The following is a 23,698-nucleotide window of genomic DNA, read 5'->3' on the forward strand; positions in this document are numbered from 1 at the left end:
ACTATTATAGAGTCTAACCTGAATTTAGCAAACAATCACTTCCAACTGGTACTATAACCTTGTCCAGCTAACAACTAACTGGTTTTTGAGTTTTAAAAAAAAAAAATCCCTACAATCAATCATCTGAAAAAACTTCACATCATAGCAGTTATAAAAGCAACTCTTCATCTTACTCCAGGCTGCATATTTCCCAAAGTTCAAGGCAATATGCTTAAAAATTACACTGACTTGTTCTTATTTCGTATTTCTTGAGAATTTAAGCTTTTTTTTTTAGCCAGAGCTTTCCATCATCCAGATAAAAATGCAGCACTCCAATGTGGAGACAATTTACACCTGAGGTAGGTACCTAGTGTTCACTCGAACCTGCTTTGCAGGGTGCACTCAGGCTAATTCACTCAGCTGCTAATTACCCTCTGCTGTCCAGCACACAGGACACTTCTCCAGATCATCCAGAACCAAGGCCAGGTCTCCTGGCCTGCTTGTGTCCTTCTGTCCCAGAAGGTTCTTCAGAGCCAGCAGCACAAGGCTGGCAGAGCTGCCCCACACCTGATGTTGCAGCAGCCCTAGCCAGGACCTGGTAAGTCCCACAGGGCTCCCCTGGGACATGGCCAGACCTGGCCAAAGAGCCCAAGGTCCACCCATGGGCCAAGCCATGGGCAGCAGACAGGAGCTTGGCTTCTCTTAGGTTTGTTTTCTCAGTGAAAGGCGTGATCTAACTGTACAATAAGTAAGCAAATAAAAGTCTGCATCAGCACTAACAAAGCCTGAGCAGCTGGGAAAAGATGAGCTTGGCAGATCAAGAAAAATACAAAACAAAACAAAAAACCAACACTAAAACAAAAACACATCTCAACAGGCTGCAAAAAGCCACAGAAGTGGAAACACCAGTGTAGAACAACCTGGCTGCCAGGCCTCCCCCAGGCTCTTCCCGGGCTTCCAACCCAGCATCTGACGTTGTGCAGGGAGGGGAGGCTGGAGTGGCAAGGCTGCAATTAAAGGCGTGTACCGCACTGCTGTCAGCTGTTATTATTCATTTGGTTGCTGTTTTAGGCTCAAAATCAGATCTGCTCTGCACCGACAAGAATAATATTTACGAGTCACAAGCGGACCCCGTGAGCTCGGGAGCCGCAGCCTGAGGAGGGGCACGGCTGCCCCGGCATCTCCAGCACCTGAGCCCCGACACCAGGACCCTGCGAAATCCACTCTGCCCCCACTCTCTGCGTGTTCCTCAACACCCACTCATTAACAGATTAACACAACTGCTACATTCATACCAAGAAAGGGGATGCAAAATATATTCTATGTACTAGATACTGTCTATGCTTCCTGCACCACTTTTGGTACTGGCAGTACAATATGGTTAAAGCAGATCATTGTTTTGTATGGAACCAGTAAGTACTGATAAGGCATTTATTTACAGAATTTATTTTTGCTGCCCTCCACCTTGTGTTACAGTATCAACTGTTGGTTTCTCATTTTTGCCTTTATTATTGTTTGTATATTCTTGCATTATCCTAAGCAACACGTATTTGATGTAGCTATAAAAAGACAGAGCCATGCTGTGTCACAACATGGGTTTTCTTTTAACTGGAAAAAAAAAGCAAATATTCTTGTATTTCAAGGTGTTTAAAAATAGAACATCTAAAAATAAAGCACTAAAAACAAGGGATCAGAAGAGACTGTATATTCAGCGCCTGAGAACCTTCTTACTTTGTCCATCAGAACTCTCACTAAACTACAACCACCTACATGCCATCAATAATCATTCTTCATTCCCACAAAGGGAAAAATTGCCACTCTGAATCTCTGACAGCTTTTTTCAGTAGCAAACACCAATGTCCCATCACAGTGCAGAAGGGATTCTCAGCCTCCACGAGGGAGTAGGAGTGTCAAGTGATCACAAGTATGACCTTTTCTTCCCCTTTTCAATTCACACAGTACTACTGCACAAAATCCTTTTAATTCTGCAGCATGTGCCAGCTCCAGCTACCTCCTCAGCTCAGTATTTAAACACAACAGTAAATGAGACACACACAGACATCAGCCAAAGATGTCATAAAACTGACAAAGCTGCACACCATTTACTTTAGACCTGACATCAATGCTTCTACCAGAAGAGGCCTATCACCAGTCCCATAGATACATAATTTGTATCAGTTTTTCCAGCTAACAACAAAATAAACCCACGGCTTTCTGCAATGATATCATCTGTCAAAATTAGCAAACTTTTCTAATCCACTTAGAGGAATCTTTCACATATTTCTAAAAAATGAAAGGGTCTGCCGTTCCCAGAGAATATTGCAAAAATACTTAATGTTAATTTTGGTCCTTGACTGGGATAATCAAAACAGAGAAGCTATAGTGAACAAATGGGCTCCAAAATAGCTCTTGTACATTTTATGTTAGAAAAAATACTTATTGGCTGCAATGATCTGACCATATTTCTGAAAGGAAATTAAAGGAAGACAGCAGAAGCAGCAAGATGGACAAAGATAAAAGGCCATTTATTTAAATTTAACATGAGGAAAATATTAAGGGAGACAAAAAGCCGTGCTTGAAGATTTGAGGAAATAGCAAAGCAAAAATACTGAGCATCTAAGCAGCAGGACAGACATCTTAAACAGAGAACTCAAAAGACCAAAAATGTATTAAGGAATGGAAACTACTAGCAGGTTAATATCCAAAAAAACTCAGCTAGGGAAATATAATATAATAATATTGAGAAAAAAGTTTCTGGGGAGAAAAGTTAAGTGCTCTGACTGTTTGCTCTGAGAAAGGGGTGGGTTCAGCCCAACACAACCTGAAGAACTGATCCCAGAGCTGGTTACAGGCTGCAGGAGATCCCCTGGTCCAAAGAGCTGCTCCCATCAGCTCCTGTGCAGGTGCTGCTGCCCCAGCAGGGCCTGGCCCAGGGCAGCTCCCCACCATCACCTCCTGCTCCAGGCTCTGCAGCCAGGGAGCAGCCAGGCTCTACCTCCCTGCAGCCAGGGCTGGGAGGAGGAGACGTGACAGCAACCAGAGCCTGCTGCTCACCTGGCCAGCAAATGCACACTCTAACACAACAGGAGTTATGAGAATATGGGAGTCTACAGCATGCTCATTTTCAGGAGTCAGAAACAACGCTAGCATTCTTCTAAGATAAGCTCTTCTAAGATATGTAACAGGACATGACCAGAATAGAAGTTACTTCAGTATTTGACCACAAGGCTCATCTGTTGCATCAGTATTAACTTTCACTAAAAGTTTTGAAATATTGTTTTTAATAAGGCACAGCTACATGACAGACAAAAATAAGGACAGGAATGAGCTCAAAAGGGATCGTGCAAATGCGCCTAAGATTTTGAAACAAGTTAAAGAGACTGCAGGAGATACTGGGAAGGAGTTAATGAACTGTGAACTCCTATTTGCTTATCCCACAGCTTGCTGGGTGGCTTTGTCCTGATGTTCCAAGAAATACCTTTCCTAAGGAAATGCAATACTGTTAACAACTTAATGTGGCTGACTTGCTCTTAGATATTTATTGCCTTACTTCACTTACTGAACAGTCTCCAGAGCTGTTTGAAGTCTGACTGTTCCTTGTGGCACAAGCAGCAAGCTTTCCTGGGACTGGTGGATCAGTAGAGGCCCTGGCTGCCTTGCAATGGCAGCTTTGAGTCCCTGCATGTGTGTGCACACACAGCACCACAATCCCCCCTGTACTGCAGTCACTGCGCTGAGCAGCATTCACACACACTAACTCTTGATTCTGGGCATATGCAATTTATATTTGTATATACCTATCATACAATTTTTAAAATGTAAGAAATTACAACAAATATTTTCATCTTGGCTATGTCAATCCTTGAAGTGTTATAAAGATTTTATGTGTGTCATTGTTCTCCATTAAAGACAGGCTTCAAACGGGTTTAAACAATCATACACCTTACACATAAAATTATTATGGTCTTTAATTGAAAAACATAGCTTGAAAACTCCATTAGAGGATTAAGGCAACATGCCACTGCCTGTACTATAGCAGAATACTGAAAATATTTTTCCTGGATCATCCTGCAACTAAATAATAAACTGAAGTCCACTGGGAGTTTGCCATGGGCTCTCCAGAGGGAGGAATCTCAGAGCAAGGTGACTCGGGCTCCACGCGTGGGACCAGCACCTCAGCACACACTGGAGTGGGGAGCATGCAGATGCTGGGCTTCCTGCATTGTGTCACAATTTCAGACCAAGTAAACCCCATACTTTTTTACATTACAAAAATACCACCCCAGCCATGTCCTGTTGTAGCTGATGTCAACACTCACTCCCCTTGCCCATCGTCAGCTTTTGGAATCTCAGGCTTTAGCAGCACGCTTTAGACCATCAGGCCACAATCCCCGCAGTGAATTCCTTTCTCTCGGTCACTGCCCTCTCTGTAGGGCTGCAGCCGTTCCTGCAGCCGTTCCTGTTCACGGAAAATGAAGACATTTGTTTCCTCATACTGCGAGACATCACCCTGAGCGCTGAGCCGAAGTGTGCCCCCGGCAGCACCCCCAGCTGACAATGCCGTGGCAGAGGGCTGTACCGGGTCACCCCGAGTCCCCAGGACAGGTCTGGGCTGGCTGCTCCCACCAGCAGGCTGAAAGCCGTGGGATCTCACTTCAGCGAGCTGCAGAAGCTGCATCTGCCACAGCAGCTCAGTGGTGCTCAGCCCTGACTGCCCTCGTATCCCTTCCCAGTACCACAATGCTCTCCTTCCCGAAAACAGAGCAGGGCAGCGCAATATTAAGAAAAGGAAAATAAACATTTCAGCTTTATTCTTCAGCTACAGGTTTTGCTTTTTTTAATCCATGCAGAATGCACATTAAGAGCAATGCAGTATTTCTGAATTACTTAGCATTTAAACTGATAACAAGACAACACTGAAGGATGAAAGGATACATTTTTGCAATTATTAAATTATTGGAATTATTTAACATCTACATTTTGTTGGGTATTTGTCCTCACCAATTACTATTGAACTGTAAGAACACAACACGTTAGGCAGATTACAGACCTTATTTTAATACTGCTTTTAATCAAGAATATCAAACAAGATGTTTTTATGCCAACAGTTTGATTAGTTAACACTATGTAGCAATTCCACAAAAATTGAAAGACTAATTTCTAAAATAAGCATTAGCTAAATCATGGCCCTGAATAACAACTAAATTTAAAATAATTTGGAAAAACTACAGCTGAGTCTCTTTCGGGTTTTCTTAAAATATTTTCTTCCTTTTAAAAAAATCCATTTTCTGAACTTATTAAGTTTCTGAACTTTTCTGAACTTATTTACAAACCAGAAGGACTATAGATATTTTTTCTAAGTGGAGACCGTCATGTAGTCACATGCCTGCAGCAGTTCAGACTAAAGAAAAACACTTTATTGCAACAGGCATGACGAAACTGCAAAAGCTGCAACACAGCAGAAAACTGTGGCCAAGACTTTTTTAACAGCATGTACCAAAAAGCACCTTTGTGCTGACATCACCAAACTTTCTTAGTGCTATGCACTGCTCGGAGTTTAACATTTTACTATTCTGACACCACAAATAAGATATGCAGTCAACTGCTTATTTCTTAACCTGGCATAAGCGTGGTCATGGGTTTCAAGTTCACCTATTTTTGAGGTATTTGCTTTGATCTTCCCTCCTGTATGCATAGTTTCCAGGGGGATGAGTGGGGCAGGACAAGACAATCACTGCTCTGCGTACAGGGTGGAGCGTGTGATAAAGAGCTTATCTGCGGCAGACCTGCTTGTGGAACTCCAATGCATTTTGTTAGGTTTACACAGGATTTTCACAAGTCGGTGGCTTGAAGAACGTCTTTCACGTCTGGTAGAGCTGTGTAACCTGCTCCTGGGCTGTGCTCAGATGCAGGACTCAGGGCGGTGTGTTTCTGAACAGGTCACTGCACGGGGGTGCCTGCACAAGGAGAGCTCCAGGCAGCACGGTCCAGGGTGCTGCCGGCTGTGGCACTGGGAGCTGGGATGTGCAGGGAGCAGCGGAAAGGTGTCCGGCTCACCCCGCACAGCAATAACCCCGTGCCCAGGAGCTGGCAGCTCCCCTCACTGCGACACTGCCTGCAGGAGCGTGTTGGGGGGTCAGGAGGAACTCCGCACTGGGGGAGGTTCTGATGCAAAAATTGCTTTCTATGTTTGTTTTAATTTCACAGAGTGCTGAGTAAAGGGAGTAAAGGCTTCAGGACTGCAGCAGCTTCCTGTTTACCTCTGGCAGCACAAACTGGGAGCAGCAGGGAAAGGCTCAGGGAGTGGTGCTCACTCACCTACAGCAGAGCCCGCACCTGGGTGGTAACACGCATGGGGCTCAACACGAGTCCCTTTAATGAGCTGTCATGTTTTGATACTCATGCAAAAATCAGATTTTACTTCAGACACTGTGGGAAATAACACTATTTGATATGTTGACTAAACCTTTAACTTCAAAATAATCCAACCTTAATATTTATTTCAGTGTACTCATATACAAATGTTTCCTTGGTTAATTATTACACAAATACAAACAAGAATTTGTTTGAGTATTCCACCTCAGGAATTGGTTACATCTTGCCAATAGACCAAATTTAAAAGTTCATTTCAACTCCCAAAAAGTTAATCAAAAACCAACAGGAGGCAAAAATCTTGGGAGAAGAAGTAAACATCAGACCCAACAAATTTCACAACCTGTGCAGAATTCTCAGGCAGATACTAATCCACTTTCTCAGCTGTACAGTCACCTCTGGTCAGGAGGCAACCTCATGCACACTTCATTCATCCTTAGTCAGGGCTTTGTTTCTACTTTAACTAATAATTACATTATGCCAGGGCAAGCAGGTCCCACTGAGTGTCCAATGTCCATAACAGACAGATTCTCATAACCAGATTATGTTCCACATGCACATTATTCATAAAGCTAATAGATGTCATTTCAATAATTTTCTAAAGCAGCTTTGACTATTCAGTCCAGGGCAGCTTTGAGAAGAAATACATTAAAAAAACAGCATATAACACTCCAGTTGTACAGAAAAACTGGCTTATTGTAATTTAATCAATATGATAGTTTAATTCACTTTCTTTTATTACAGTAACTTTCTAATCTGTATGACAAGAATGCTGTTCTCTGAACAGTTTTTTTATTAACCCAGCTAGCTTAAGAAATCATACAGTTGTCTAATCTTCTTCCTCTAAAATCCTATGCTTCAAATTATTTACTCTAATTTGTATTAGGCTTGTATCCTGGTTCTGTAGACTTTCATATTTCCATAATAATTCACAAGTCAACCAAGAAAATTAAACTAAAAATCAATATACTTGATCTCCTCTAGCTCACTGCACTCTGTCAGTGAAGCTGATATTCCAGAAAGGTGGAAGCATAGAAACGCATTGCAAATATGAAACGGTTCATTCCACTCTAGTGAACACCACAGTTATTAATGAAAAATATATAAAAAGTGTCTGGCCCAACATTTTTTAATACAACCATCAACAGCTAGGAGACCTGGCCTTCATGGTTATTATCTGGGCTGTGTATCACCAACGTGTATGATCTCTGCAGCCCCAGGATTCTTCTTTTATTAGCTCTGGGCAGAAGTTCACTTAATAGCTGAAGTGATAGTTCCTATTGGTCTATGAAAGAGATTTTAACACAGAAACAGCTATTTCTCCTCAGTATTATTTTAAGTATGTGAGACTGTTTAATATCTAGCATTCAAATTATTCCCAAACCAAGAAAGCTAACAAAAAATTAATTTGGACAATCTAGCTATCTTCATAACTCTAGGCTTTTACCAGAGGTGTGGACAAACACATTATTTACAAACTACCCTTCTTCCTCCATTTGCTAGGAGAAACTGATGCTATCAGGACATGCATTAGATTCAGTCTCATAGACATTGTACTGGCAATTATGCTCTCAGCACAGATGCCAGCCAAGAAGCTGTTTCACAAAACCTGTAACTTTATCACCAACTTGGCAGTATTACGGAAAAAAACAAATTTAAAGGTCATTTAGGCCTTGCAATTCAGCATCAGCATCATATATATACACAAGATTCCAATGATTTCTGATAAAGGGGAAACCAAGTAAAAAGCCAAGTGTCAGCTTTGAGGAGAAACTGCTGCAGACCACTGCAGATCAATACCCTGCTTTTATCTAGAAGAACCTCTGTAGTGGTGCAGGATGATGCTGCATTTTCTTTCCCCTTTAATTTCCAATTTCTATGTGTTTAGCAGGATGCTAAACTTCATTATGAAGTCCCAGAACAGGTGAAACTCCAGCTAAATCACAAGGTTTCAAAATTGGGGTAATGGAGAAAAACAATTTAAGTCTCAAATGCTGAACTGTGGCTCAAGACTTTGGCTTGCAGCACTTCTACACAAACCCACATTAAACTTAAATGCTTGTGATGTACCTTGCTTTCAACTCCTGGACTCATTCAACTTCAGACCTCTGACTCAAACCCACAAGAGCTGAAATAATACTGAATAAAAATATGAACTAAAACCAACTGAATTAATTTTTCATCTAAGTATAATATCCTGATTCAGACAAGACAACTGTTCAGTGAATAGTGTCTCATTCCCTCCATCCCAAACAGCCTGCACGTGAACAGATGCTCAGATTATCCAAATCCTTTAACTTTTGGCTGCTGCAATTCATTACACTGGTGAGGCCCATAAAGCAACTTTACCTTTTTCTGCATTCCATTTTACGTGCAAGATTTGTGTTTCTTTAAAAACAAAGTTCTGGCTTACAAAGTAACTTGCACTTGAATAACTTTTTTCTAAGCTTACATGACAGCTTGATAAACAACACCACGGGAGAAGCTAAAAGTCGTTCAATCATGCTATAAATGCTGCATTTGACTCCATCTTGCCTGATAGAATTACAATTTTCAGTGGTGTGCTAAAAGATCAACCCAAATGCAATACCAGTAGCTGTGCCTTTAGGCTGTACCGGGTAAGGCTGCAGTGCTGCCACACAGCCCTGAGCACCATGGCTGGGAGCGAGGCACATGGGGGGACACACACTCCATGGACAGGTACCACTGCAGTTCAACTTCACCTTGTTTCTAACCACTCTGTGCAGAATTCTCATAGCTTTGACATACCATTCCAATACAGTTTCCTTCCACACTTTGCCTTCTTCACACATGACCTAGAAACACTAAGGCACCCCTAAGTCAGAATGAGAATCAGAAGGAAAACAAGAAATGTTGGGAGCGTTCCAGGAGCAATGCCAAAACCAACTTCTTAAAAAACACTGACACTTTCTACAGGCTTCTCCAATGCTGACTAAGGGCTGAACATGCTGCATTAGCATTTGGATAATCCTAAATCTGCAGACACATTTCCAGGGCTTTTACTGTAGTTACTGCAAGGGACCAAGAGTTTTGCTGCGTTTTCAAGTTGCCCGAGATCAGTCTCTTACTGTGCTGCTGCCCAGCTGCCCGGGTTTGTCCTTTTTACCTGTGAGCACTATTCATTCTGTCTCAGCTGGCCTTTGCGCTCTGCAGCAGTGGGTATGCAGGGCTCAGGGGCTCCCTAGCATGATCCAGAACAGGCAGCTCACAATCCTGACTTGGAGTCAGGCATCCCTCGCTAAGGCTCAGCAGAGTACCAGTCTTTACATAAACATAGCTTAGATTTTGCCAAATGTAATTAACCAGAGGATAATTCTGAATAAAGGAATGTGGTAAAGTATTTTTTAGTAAGTTGCTTGAGGTTCTTTGGGACATAAACAGTCTGTAAACAAAGTTTATAATGAATTATTCAACACCTGAAATACTGAAACTCATTGAGGCTTTCAAAACCAAAATTCTTCTAATTATGAACACACAATTAAAAAAGAACAAAGAATCATGAAATATCCAGGTATCTGCAATAACTTGCCGGTTTTATTTATGCCTAGTAAGGTTTTGTTGAGAAGAAAACCATTTGCTTCTGCAAAAAGTATTTAGGCCAACTATCAGTTGCAGGACTGCATGGAAAGACAATTTTGAGGCAGCCCGTTTTCAAGTATAGTGTCCTTTTTAAAAAATAAATTTTAAAAAAAGGACACAATCCACACATCTTATGTTTTCCTCCTTGTCATCATATCAGATGACTAACTGAAACCCTATGTTACAGATTCCTTCTAATCTGTCCCACTGAAATGAAGGCCAATTTGTTCCACTTCTTACAGAGCTGGATCTTCAAATATCTTCCAAGGTAACTTTACACAAACACAGACAAAAGAGTATCAACAAGACTAAGTCCAAATCCAACAACACCAGATCCAATCCTTACCCAGTTGTTGTTTTTTTTTAAACAACCAAGGTATGAAGGCTGGCAGCAGGTAAACCAATCTGTGAGTCTTTGCTATGCTGCCATTGAGAATTTAATTTTTAGTATTTCAAACTCACTCCTTGTTAATAACACAATTAATGAAATCTGTCAGAATCACCTATGTTAAGGAAAACCCTAGGGTTTTCTCTTTACATTTTTTCAAAATAAAAAAGAACACAATGGCAGGAACTGTTTTTTATTAAAATCTGTAAATTGTTTACAAGCAACACAAAATATTCCCTACGGTAGGTCCTGTTGCATTTAAATGCAGAAACATAACCCAAAGCCTTCATGCACTGGAACGCCTCATCTAGTCTGGCTTTTTAACAGGCAGATGAATAACCCCACTTCACAGTTTCCTATTAAGTTTTTATATGCAGTACTCTAACACCTTATTCTAATACTTCAAATGTCTATTGATTTCATTTCAGTTTAACTTACTGAAAAGTCAGTTTGGTTTTGGATTGCATTTCTCACATTTTCGCACATTAGCGAAGCGTTCAGAGGCAGCTCCAAACCAGGAGTGAAGTTAGGCAAAAGCTCACCGTTCACAGCCACATCATCTCCTACTGCTTCCATCCTGCCAGGGTAGCAGCACTGCTGGTAAATGGGGCCCACCGAGGTCCCTGAGGGCACCATGCCCTATAGGACTTACAGCATATGCTGGAAAAGGGAGTGAAGCCACACGACACGGAATGCTTTAGGCCTTTTAGTAAATCAGGTGGGATTTGAATCTCTCAGGTTGGTCATTGAGCAACACGGGTTTGAGAGTCTCACTCCCATTCTCAAAGCCTCTGCTAAAGCAGGATATTCTATCATAGAATATCCTGAGTTAGAGGGTATACACAAAAATCCAACTCCAGGTATAGCATATCCTCAAGAATCCCACCATGTGCCTGAGAGTGTTGACAAAACTCTCCTGGAACTTTGTAATGCTGGTGCTGTGACAACTGCACTGGGGAGCCTGTTCCAGTGCCCATCCACCCTCTGGGTGAGGAACCTTTCCCTGATGTCCAAACTAGACCACCCTTGACCCAACTTCAGGCCATTCTCTCAGGCCTTGTGACTGGTCAAAAGAGGAAAGAGATCAGTGCCTGCTCCTCCTCTTCCCCTCCCGAGGAGGCAGTGAGGTCTCCCCTCGGTCTCCTCCTTGAGGAGCTTGAACAGACCCAGTGCCCTCAGCTGCTCCTCACACAGCTTCCCCTCACCATCTTCATGCCCTGCTTTGGACACTCAAACAGCTCAATACTGTGGTGCCCAGAACTGTCCCCAGCACTGGAGGTGAGGCTGCCCCAGTGCAGAGCAGAGCAGGACAATTCCCCACCTTGTCCGGCTGGTGATGCTGGGCTGATGCCCCCAGGACATGCCTGGCCCTCCTGGCTGCCCTCATGTTCAATTTGCCATCAGGGAGGGACCCCAGGTCCCTTTTTCCATGGTGCTCCATGCCTCTCACTCTCCACTCTGTACATACATCCAGGGTAATCACCATACTTCAAATAAACCTGAGTTCCTGAGTGAGAAATGCTTGTTTTCTGCAAAACACACACAGTTCTATGTATCATATAGTGAAAAAACACACCACACATCGGGCATGTGTGTGATGATCTTCAACCACCTCAGCCATCTGCCTGCGCCTTTCTTTCCCCTACAAAACGTTCATTTGAACAACTATGTTATGCAGCTAAGCATGTCTCATCCGGTTAATGAAAGCATCTCCTAAAATCTGCAGATTAAAGAATCAGACTATTAGATAAGCAGATGTGCTTCTGCATACTCCTTGTGCAATGTCTGACTGCCAGAATAATTTTTTTTCCTGCTAAAACACAGTAAGAGGAACAGGAGGCAGCCTGCAGCTATCGTGCTTTGCAATTTGCTCCTGTCAAATCTCAGTGCTTAGCAAGAGTTGATTTACATACCACTTGCATAGAAGAGCATCAGGTAAAGCCCAGATTTCTAGAGAACAACAGTAGTAATTTAGTCATGGATAAGTCAGTAATTGCCAGTTTAGCAGAAGGGCTATCAAAAGGAACAAAACCTTGCAAATAAAGTGTCAGAGGTTTTGGTTATTTGTGGTGAAAAAAGGTGCCACATTTTGCAAATAAAAGTTGAGTCCAGTTGTACCGCAGCTGTATTGCTTCTAGATAGTGTTGACAGCAGGTTCAAAAATGCTCTACATTTTAAATAATTTGGTGACAGCCTGCATGACAGAAAGGCTTTCCTGTGTCTTCTAACACACACTTGTGGTATGTGGGCTACAGGCAATACCTAACACCAGCTATTCCACAGATTCCTACTAGAGATCTATCCTCAGAGATGTTCTGCCTATGTAGTGCTAATGTACCAATTATTGATATCTTTTATTGCACTTTGAAAAATTGTCCAACACTCGACAGCAGTAGTTTGAAGGAGTACTATGAAGATAAAAAATTATTTGTAATCTACTGCTAAAATCACATGTTTCATATACAGGCGTTTAAGTAATAAGATGACATTCACATAACCATGTTCATGAATTACAAATGTACACCTGTACATGCATTTTCATCTCCATGACCTTACTGCAAAGTACAAAATAGAACTTCTTTGCCTTTATACAACATATTTCATTGCAAGTTTCCCTGTAGTATCTACTGCCAGGAAAATCTGCACTTTAAAAAGGACCAGAAAAATTATCCAATGTTTACACACACAATTGCCTGAGCAAGCCTAAACCTGTTTAGAACTACTAAGCAAAAGCATAACTTAGACATCACATTCCATCATTACAGGTAACATTCAAGGGTTAAGCCCCCAAAATCACCCTGAAAGCCTGTAATGAAATGGACTGTATCCTTTGGCATTTGCAGCTGAAGACAAAAGACCTCTGCAAGGCTTGCTGAGAGTTAGAGAAGGGAAGGCATGAGAAAACAACTGTAGAAGGTGAGAGGTAAGACCAGATTCAGGCAAGTATTTCAAAGCCACATTGCTGATCTGTGGGTAAGAGGATATTTCCATTTCCTATATAGAACAAGAAGTGTCAGACTGAACCAATTCCATCAGCAATATTGAAGGCTTATAAAAAGATGGAAAGAGCACTACTAAGGTAGAGCTGAAGGAGCAGAACTTCACATGGAAATTGGAAGCAGCTTGCCTGGACCAGACTAGGCTCCCATCATCTTGCCAGCCCAGACCACTCCACCATTCCCTCTAAGATTTATTTTCCCTTATTCTCTGTCCTGTTTGAGAAAGTTCTGTCACAGCCTACCGTGGACCAAGTCACATTTCCCTCACAGGGGGCACAACGTAGTCTGCATGTATCATTTGCCAAAACCAGCAGAGGATTCCAGCCCCCTCTCACCCTATAGATAATTTAGGCTCCTAGAAGAGCTCCACAACACAGTCCATGGCAGCTGTCAGGGACATGCCTCAGATATATTCCCCACTCCATCCTTATTAAAATGACACCAGAACAAAACAACACCCACAGAGTGATCACAAAGCTCCGCACAGCTTTGGTACTTGGGGAGGTTCTCCCACGTTGTCACACTAGAGACTGGAAGGCAGAACAGGAATAAGCGGGCAAAACTATGTTTTACTACAGCTGTAGTAGTAAATGGACAGAACAACAGAAAAGTACTCCCCCCACCTGCCAGTTCTAATACTTAGTGTCCTGACCTGCCCTGACTTAAAACACCACATTAAAAAACCAAAAACTAGTTTTATTTATTAGTTTTATTTTTTTAATATATTCCAAAGTCTTCAAAAATACAAAGAAAGAAAAATGAGAGCCTAGGTATCTCATTGAGGTGTGATGCAAAATAAGTAGGTTGGTTCATTTAAATGAGGTTGACTTGTACTTCCCTGAGAGTTTCAATTGGTCAAGTACAATTCCAAAACAAGCCCTAAAAGGACACAATTAGCTACAGATTTTAGTTTCATTGTTCACTGTATCCTGTTACCAGCCTGAACATAATTTTAGCTACTAAATTTGAGCTTCTTTGTTTTAGCAATCAGATGATATTAATTTCCCCTTTGTTTTTTTCTTTTCCTGTTTGTACACCTGCACTATCAATGAGCAAACAGCAACAGGATTAGTATTTTACAGTTAACCAACTACTCCACACCTGTAAAGAGCAGGATGATAAAATATTTTCAAAAGCTTGCAGGAAAAAAAAAAACAATCCAAAACAAACACCATAACAACCTTGACTTCTAACTTTAAGATGTCAGTGTAGTTACCAGGCAAAATAACCTTGAAATAAAAATGTATATTCTTCCTATATACTGTCTGCTTCAGATGTAAAATGAATGACCATAGCCACCTCACCACAGGTAGTTAACATCACAATTACTGACTCTCCACCTACATCTTTTGAAGTGCAGACTAGGAAGAACTCCCCAGCGTCTTAAGTGCTTCTACAACAGTAAATGTTAGTACTGATATTCTTAGTTTTTGATTGAAGTCTCCCCCACCCCCCCAAGTTAAGAGCTATTGAACCATTTTTGAGTATCAGAGGCCCACAATAGGTGGGCCACGGTCAAACTGACAGGACCAGTTTTGCTTGCTTTGCCCCTGCCAGTCGCACACTGGACTCCAGCCACACTCAGATAAGCCCCCCGCAGAGCTGCAGGGTAAAGCTTGTTGACTGCTGCATTTTAAATGTATTCTGGTCTCAGAATAGACCCACAGATGGGACAAGTCCAGTGAAAAAGTCACCTGATGGCCTCAGGTGCAAAAACACCACAGCCTGCTGTATTAAGAAATGACCTGAACAAAAGAAAACCTGATTTCAGTAGGTGAACACTCTCGAGGTGTGTCAGACTAAATAGCTCTTCATGACTAATTCATTAACTGTGGTAACAACACACTCCTCCATTACAAACTACCACCTTGAGAACAGCCATCAGAGCATCCTCAGTGGTTTATGAAGTACCTGTCCCTGCTCTAAGGGTACAGCCTGTACTGTCAGTACAGCCCAAACAGACTTGTTCAGCACTTGTCAGCTTTCACACCGTTAAGCCTCTTTTCAGAATAAACAGCTCTTAAATTCCTCTCCCAAAAAGAAATGCTCAGCTCTGGGAAAAAAACCAGTTGTTCAAGTCTATAAACTTATCCTGTGGCACTGAAACAGGGATTTAAAACTCTGTATTACATTCTAGTCTTCTGGATTGCTTTCAGACATTCCTTTCTTATTCAGAACTGGAGGTTTTTAGTTCTGTCAAGACTGTGTCCACAAAGGATTAATTTTAGCCATTCTGACACATGCAGCTGAACATATTTAGTCTCAGTTCAAGCACAGATTGCTGTAATTAAGAACAAGAAAAGGTCAATCTCAGGACTAATAAAATAAAGATTAATTTCTGTAGTCCTTAGTTTGTCCTTTTACTGGTGAATTGCACGGAAGCAGATAAGGTAGCCAGCTCTTCCAGGAGGAAGTAGTGCCTACACTGTCAGTGATTAAAATGTTTTTCTGAAAGATATCGTATTTGCTTCTTTCCCAATACAGCTTAAATAGTGACTATTTAAGAAAGCAGATTTAGGGCTTGGGGTTCCCTCCTCACCCCTAAACCTGTACAGAAGACATGAGCCCTTTCCAGGAAAACCTTTCCAGTAAAAGTCTCAGGAAAAATACCAAGGAGAAAGTTAGAAGATGCAAGTAAGTTGATGTTCTAAATATGGTTTCCTTTTTCCACAGTTAAATGCTTGAGTGCTCATTTCACTAAAGTACTCAGAAACACTCACTAATTCCAACTCTTTACAACACAAAACACACCACTACTATGGTGTAGACCAATGGAAGCTCCACTGGAGAACAAGAATTTGTAACCATGTAAATACAAGCTTTAGTACTGTGAAGAGCCAGGCCCACCTATCTTAAGGGACCCCACCAGTGCCACCAACCATCACTGTAACTCTGGGCAGAAACTGCACCGTGCACAGCCCAAAGGAAAGGGACCCCCGTGACTCTGCCAGGATTACGCCATGGCTGGAGGCACGTTAGGTTGTCCAGGACCACTGTATCACCTCTCTCCTTTAGTGAGGGATGTCCATTCTGTCCAGAACAATACCAAATATGGGAATAAGTAGCCACTGCCTCACTTCCTCTCAAGTGCTCCTAGAATGTACCAAGAATAAAAACACAAACTACAGGAAGAAACCACTGCTGGTCATGAACTTACTCTGCATATTGAGATCAGGTCTCTGTGGACTGGGTGTGCTGGTATTTCAGGCATTAAGAACCCTGGAACCAGAATTCCTATTACCACTAGAAAAGCTTTAACAAACAGTACTCATGGGAACAGCAGTTAAGACTCCTGTAGCAGTCAGCTGGGTTACTGACACTGGTACTGGCAAACCAAGTACTCCTTTCAACATTAGAGCTGCCAGTTACCAACAGTCCTATCTATGTGAAATAATTCATCCATTCTCTCTGTGCTACTGAAGTTCAACGTCTTTGTAGGCTCACACTTCATTACGTATTCCTGACACTGAGGTCAAAGTCACGGGAGGCTATAGAAAACACATTGTGTGTGCTTGAAGGCAGCTTCAAGCTAGATCAGATTAATCTCCTTTATTGTATATACTTTTAAAAATCACAAGAGAATCCATTTCAGTTTTATCACATCTAAGTTTTGCTGACCATATACCACAATATAAGCTGATTTGTTATTTAAAGCAAGTATCAAATTGGGCGAATTCTTATTTTCTCCAATACACTGCATCTAGTCCTTTACTGTGATGCAGATATATATTACAGAATGCTGAGAGACAAAAGTGACAATTATAGACAAATACCTAAGCTGCTTAAGAAACCAGGCTCAGTTGTTAGAAACAGGTATGCAACATCATCTCAAGTTTCAGACACTGGATACTCAGGTACTGCCAAGTCCTCTTTCACTTGTAGGTACACTTCTGACCTGACTTGCTCTGCTGAAGGCCTATCCCTGCCTTCCTTTTCATCTGAAAAGAGTTCATGCTTCAAACTCTGTGGTTGCAACTCAGTGCTGAGACAAAAAAAAATAAAGCACAGCAAAACAGCAAAAGCAGTGGCCTCTCCTACAATGAAGTCATTCTGCCCACTCCCAACTCTGCTTCAAATGGAGCTCAAGATTTTGCTCATTGAAGGCCAGACCTCAGCTCAGACCTCCACAGAGCCATAACAGGACAAAACGTCCCAGTTCACTTTTTTTCCCTGGGTCAAGTCTAATCCTTCTTTAAAAACCATACCAAATAGCACAGTCTGTAGAAGTTACTTCAACCTCTATTTGCTGGCAGTCTCTTCCTATAATGAGGATCACCAACACAGTCCCTGGCTTCTGACAGGGCTCTGACCACTGTTCCTTCCAGGACTTTGCCCTCAGCCATTGGCAAGTACTGGCCACAAAAAGCCCAAGGGGCTGCTGAGTCCCACCTCAGATGGGAGAAGAACGTCCCTCCTCACAGCAGCACTGTGTGCCAGTGCCACCAGTGCACCAGTAAAGGTGGCTACAGACAGCTGGGATTATGAACTCCCAGCTACCCCAGGAAAAAGCAGGAAGAGATCCTTGCAAAGCCAACAGCCACAGAAGAGCAAATAATGGTCTGGGTACATCTCATGACAGAATTACACATTTTTAGCACTTCTGCCAATAGATTTTTCAGCAGGTTTACACTACTGCTCCTCCATAGCAGGAGGCTCATGCTTCCTGCTCCACCAGGGCCAATCAATTATAAAAAGGCACCTTACTGCAGTCTGCTCAAGTCCTGCAGGATACACAAAAACCAGCCAGGATCCCCTCAAAAACTGAACACATCCAAAGTGCCCTACTCTGAGAAGCTATTTTTGCTTTTCCACTGCAAAGACCAGAATGTTTTTGTAGGAAACTTTGGTTTTCTGAATCTAGCAATTACTAACCAATATAGCAGCTGCCAGTGTATACTTGAGGGGAAGCACTGAAAAAGGCTTTGGAGACTACCAACAACACAGCATCAAGTTGTGGAAACATGACTGAGAGTAAGGCACAGTTTTTAAGTGGAGAAAATAAATCCAGCTGAAGTAATTCTGTTCTTAGCGGATATACTATATTTTAAATGGCCAAGTCAAATATTTGTTTTCTTGGATTCAGCCAATTCAGAATTCAGGAACTAATCAAGTTTACACATGAAATGGAATATTTCATGGTACAGAAGCTACATGTAACAAAATCATGCTTAGTAATATATCAGCTTTCTTTCTTTTTTTTTTTGGTAGCCAAATTTTTAGTTCAAATTATGGTAGGAAAGCTACCAGGTTTCCTGACAGGAGTAGTGTATTCATTTAACCTGCTCTCATAAAAATTGCGCTATCAAGAGTCAACAAAAAACACAGGAGTATGATAAAAGGGTCTCATATAACTATGGATTCCCACGACTAATTATTTTTTCCTAGATGATTGCATCCTATCACTGGTTCCTTCAAAAACAATCTATATTTAGCTAGACAGCAGAAATAATTACGCAAAATGCATGTTTCTTTTACCTTCCCCGAAGATACCACAGATTTATCTACTACTTCAGACTATGTAGACAGCTTATACCTCTGTGCTCTGAAAGCAAGAATGGGAGTGTTTGTAGCTTTATATCCTTTCTGGAATGAATCTAACCACATTTTTAATTCCCCATTTAATTTATCTGTAGTATGACTGTTCTCAATTACTGTTAAAAATACTTTTGCACATTTCTCTTTCTTTAGGTATGTACTGAATACAGGTGGGTATCAGTACAGGAAAACAAATTCTTTCAGAATTAATAAATGAACAAATCAAATGCTCCTCAAATACTGAAAGAATAAACAAATACTTAAAAGTATGCACTTGCTTTTGAGTCCCGTGAAATAGCTTTTAAGATTAGGTTTAACGAAAGTTCTCCTTCAATATGCCTCATGAACACCGCTTCCACTTAACAAAAGAAGTATTTCGCGGTTCGTACATCAAAACACCTGCAAGAGGTCCAAAGCCCAAGCGATCAGGAGGTGAACGTGCCAGTGTGAAGCAGCACAACAGCTCAAAGATGTTTACAATACCTAGGTAAACTTTTGCCCTCTGAACGTTCCTGCTGCCCCTCAGAGCAGCAGTACTTCCACACCAGGTGAGCTCGCACAGAGTCCAGGGCTCACAGCGCCAGGGACTCCAAATGCACTGGCAGCACTGAGCACTTTGCATCTGCACACTTCTCCATAAAGCTGTGAATAACATACGGTTGGAAGCTATTGCAAAAGCAAATTTGGAAGCACTTAGGCATTTGTGCAGACTTGTATCCTTTAAGGCAGGAAAAAAAACCAAAACAAAACAAGATGAGACAAGTTCTTGACTACCGCTTGGCACTGCAAATATATTACTAACAAGAGGTTCCAATTTCCATCTTTCTGTATTTCTGCTATTAGCAATATCCAACTCAAAGCACAGGAAAAGACATCAATCACTGCAAAAGATAACAGTGTGCATTGGTAAACTGCCTAGAATTAAAGGCTCACAAATGTTGTGGAATGTCAGACTGAAAACAGAAGACTGTCCTAGGGTGCAAGATCAAACACCAGGCAGCATATTTTGTAAGACACAAGCAGGAAAGACTTTAAAGCTGTTGAAAACATTTTGCTTGTTTTATAGAGGGTATCAGGCTGCATTGTTCAGACTTGAATATGACTTCAACACTTAAATTAGACAAGGCTGACCAAGAAGTGGTTACAGACTCAGGCTCAGCTGATGACAGTGATTCAGTGAGTGGTTCTGAGCTGGCACAGAAAAAAAGCCCCACACTTCCTGTACAGGGACAAGTGCAGCAAGACACTACGAGGAGACTGCTAATCCTCTTCGAGGGATGCCAACAAAAACCTCTCATTTAGACTTCAGATTGCTGAAAAAAAGCATGAAAATAGCTTCTAGAAGCACATGCTTTTTGCATAAACTATTTATGTCCCCTTTTTTTGAAGGAGTCTAAAGAAAAACATCTATCATCACACCATCCCAAAGCCATTGCACTGATCCCCTGAAAGCCAGAAGTGGCTTTCACCAGACACTCCTGGCAGCTGAAAAATCACACACATGACAGCAGAGCAGAGCACCAGACCAATTTTATAATCCTTTTGACACTTCCAGGACACTGCTGATCACAAAGCATACTCAAGATTTGCTAATATCTGGCTTTAACTTTCAAGTTCACATTTAGTAAGTTATGTTAATAGATAAACCTTTGTACTTTAAAAGCACCTTGTAAGTAGGCTTCCCAATAGGCATCATTTCTGATAGCTCTGACTCATGCTCCAATTGCCAACACTGCTTTCCTTGTCAGCTCTCACATTTGTTTTGTTTAAAGAAGCATTTTCAGTTTCAACTAAAAAAAAATTAAATTCAAAATTTTGTAAAAATTACACTTTATAATTTATGAACCCAATCCATGAGTGGTTTTAGTATCAATTAAATGCTGCTATGTCTTTGGAAAAAACCTTGACCAGGCTGTTTACATTATAGAATTGTGGGTTTAGATGTACTTGATTGTGTAGAGGACACCAAACCCCAAAGCTATTTACACATTTATACAAAGCATATTTAACAAAGGGGCAGAAAACACCTGTGAGGTTCAGTGCGTAGAAAAGCTGTAGAACAAGACACCTTTTCTGATCACAGCAATGACTCAGTCAACAGAGAGAAGGGATCCCATGCACTGCCAGGACTTGACTGCACACCTGGCATCCCCAGGGGGTAGTCACAGTTTTGAAGAAGTGAGGGAGGAAGGCAGTAGGTGGAGGATAGGAAAGCTAGAAGATGAGGATGAGTCAGGAGGAGTGACAACCGTACTTCCTGGGCAGGACAGCAACTGGCATCTCAGGAATGTGGGGAAGGGAGCAGGAGATGGGAAAGACTGAATCGAGCCCAGGAAGGTCTGACTAAATTACAGCTCCTCACACCCAAGCTGCCCCAGGAGTGCCACGGGAGGCTGAGGTGAACGTCTGAGCAAGTCCTCAGAGACAGCTCTCAGTTCTCATCTGAAGGGAGAAAATTCTTGTTTACTTCCTGCCATATTTCTCTGACATTTACAAACACTTTTACAGCCATAGCAGAAACTATAAAAGCCAAACGACACACTACAGCTATCCAGAGTCCTCTGACTACAGCAGTTCCAAGTCAGCAGGCACCCCATACACCTGGAATACTTTCCAATACAAAGGCAGAACAAAAATCTACTTCCATCAGAGTTGAAAACAATGCTGGTCAATTGCTGGTGACCGGCATTAACCAGAAAAGCTCATTGGCAGACCATAGGTAGTGAAGAAGTGAATGGCCTCCAGCAGATGAGAAAACGTGTGAGAGAACTTTTATATGATTTTCCCTGAAAGGTTTAGCCTTTTGTGCTGAGGTAAATTTCCTGCTTATATTCATGGTGAGAGTTTAGATAGTACTAAATGGCTTAATTCAAAGAGCTACCAGTAACGCAAGCCAGCCCTTTCTTACCAAAGCCTATGCCTGGATTTCTGTGCTTGCCGAGGAACTGAAATATTTTCCAAATCCTTATTTTTGTAGCACACACATATACAAACACACTCCTCCCAGTTCCAAAAACTCCTTCAATTTTACTGCTTCTAGTCTAGCACGGTTAACTCCCAGAACAAAACTCTTGTTAATTAGGTGCAAAATCCCTTTCTAACACAGTTCTTAATGCCTTTCAGTAGCCACACACCACCTAGATCTGGAATGCAGCTTCCTAAAAAAAAAAGCAGACTGAAGGATTGCATTAGAGGAGTGCTTTACAAAACTGAAAAGGAAAGCAGATGAATTTGTCATTTATAAGCCATTTATTGTGGCAATAACCAGAACCAAAGGGTAAGCAAAAGCCTGACAGCTTGCAGGCTAGTCCCAGGCTGGTCTCCACAGCAGAGCTACAATGAACTGTGTCAGAACTCTTCAGGTAACTACAGGAAACTCACTCCCAGGGTCAGCCTAGCACAGTAAGAGCTGGGAGCCCAAGAGGAAAAGCCACCTTTTTGCTCCCTTCCTCATCACAACATGCAGCAACTAAGTTAGGCTTTATTAATACAAAGGATTCTTCTGGGATTCTGAAGATGTTTATTTACATGTTCTATACATTAGTATCATTAATGTATACATGCATACTATATTAGAATACAAATCCAAACACGCAGGAATTTCATATTCCTTATGCTGAAATTAGGAATATCAAAACCTTTATTCTTTATAACATATCTTAGACAGAACAATGCATGACCATTTAGGTCAATGACACTTTTAGACTAACTCCTACAACTGAGAAGAGAATATACTGGTATTTATGAAGTCAAACTAATTTAAATTATTACAAAAGGTGATAGTAACAGTTCTGTAAAGAGATGTACAACTTTTTACTGTTTCGAGCAGTGTAGCATACTTTCCATGTTAAGACAGGAACATTACTAAGATTTTACTGAAAACTCATAAAAGTTTAACATTCCATGTGCTAACCACGACAAAACTCGTTTTAACTTCACTCATGCCACATGTGCAGCAATGCCTTAAGAACAAGGCAGTGAGACTAGTGAATGTTATTTCTTTAAGTTAAGAAAAAGTGGCTGCAAATAATTTGTTTAAACTACTAATAGCATTGCCACCCCATTTCCTTCACAATAAATTAGTTATGTATGTAGAACAGAAAAAAAAACATATCCGGAAGGCAAAAAAAGATTATGAAAAAATGACTTAAGATATACATACATACACAATCACAGGTTCAGTTTTCAGCTGCAAAAGTTGTATTTGAGTAACATTCTGCATACATTAGTGTCTTCTGAAAAATGCTCTACCATACACAGTATATCAATAATCATTCTAGAGGTCTAAACTAGAAACAAAAGCATGCATACAATGCAAACCTAAACAAAACACATCAAGTACTACTGTGTTTTAGTGTATTTTATATAAAAGGCAGAAAGAAACATCATAGAGCTGGAAGATTTTCCATTAATGCACCTCTAGACATAACGCAAAGCACATGCTGTTACCCTCCCTAGCATTTCACATTTGGCAGAAAGCAAGGTTTGAGCTTAGGCTACTGTCTGCAGCACCAGACAGAAAAGCACCCTTCAAATACAGAATCATTGTCTTGCCTGTGACTTCCCTAGAGGAAAAAAAGACTTAACGGAGTATAAGGTCACAGCTCCCATCACACATTCACTATTTCAGGACCAAATCCTGAAGGCCAGCAAGTCCCCTCAGGCTAATCCAGTCAGTCATTTCTGCAGACTTTCATAGGCACTAGATGGAATCAAGACATACTCAGCTTCTTGCTGGACTGGGCTATAAACATCTGCCTTCTTCTGATGTCAAACTGCTATAAAAAGGTTCCTTTTTAAAAATCAGCCTTCCATCCTTGCTGAA

General features: G+C 41.4%; 1 protein-coding gene across 4 annotated transcripts in view; it reads right to left on the reverse strand.

The window, feature by feature from the left end:
* MYO1E (myosin IE) overlaps nucleotides 1–23,698 on the reverse strand; it is a 76,312-nt gene that overhangs the window by 48,963 nt on the left and 3,651 nt on the right. The window contains exon 2 of one of the 4 annotated variants that reach the window (XM_041469349.1): nucleotides 17,615–17,629. The exons of the other annotated variants lie outside the window; for them this stretch is intronic. Coding sequence (XP_041325283.1) covers nucleotides 17,615–17,629 — 15 coding nt within the window. The remainder of the gene's footprint in view (nucleotides 1–17,614; nucleotides 17,630–23,698) is intronic. 4 annotated transcript variants of the gene reach the window in all.

The sequence above is a fragment of the Pyrgilauda ruficollis genome, unplaced genomic scaffold, assembly GCF_017590135.1.
Source record: "Pyrgilauda ruficollis isolate IOZ18807 unplaced genomic scaffold, ASM1759013v1 scaffold23, whole genome shotgun sequence".
Taxonomy (NCBI): Eukaryota; Metazoa; Chordata; class Aves; order Passeriformes; family Passeridae; genus Pyrgilauda; species Pyrgilauda ruficollis.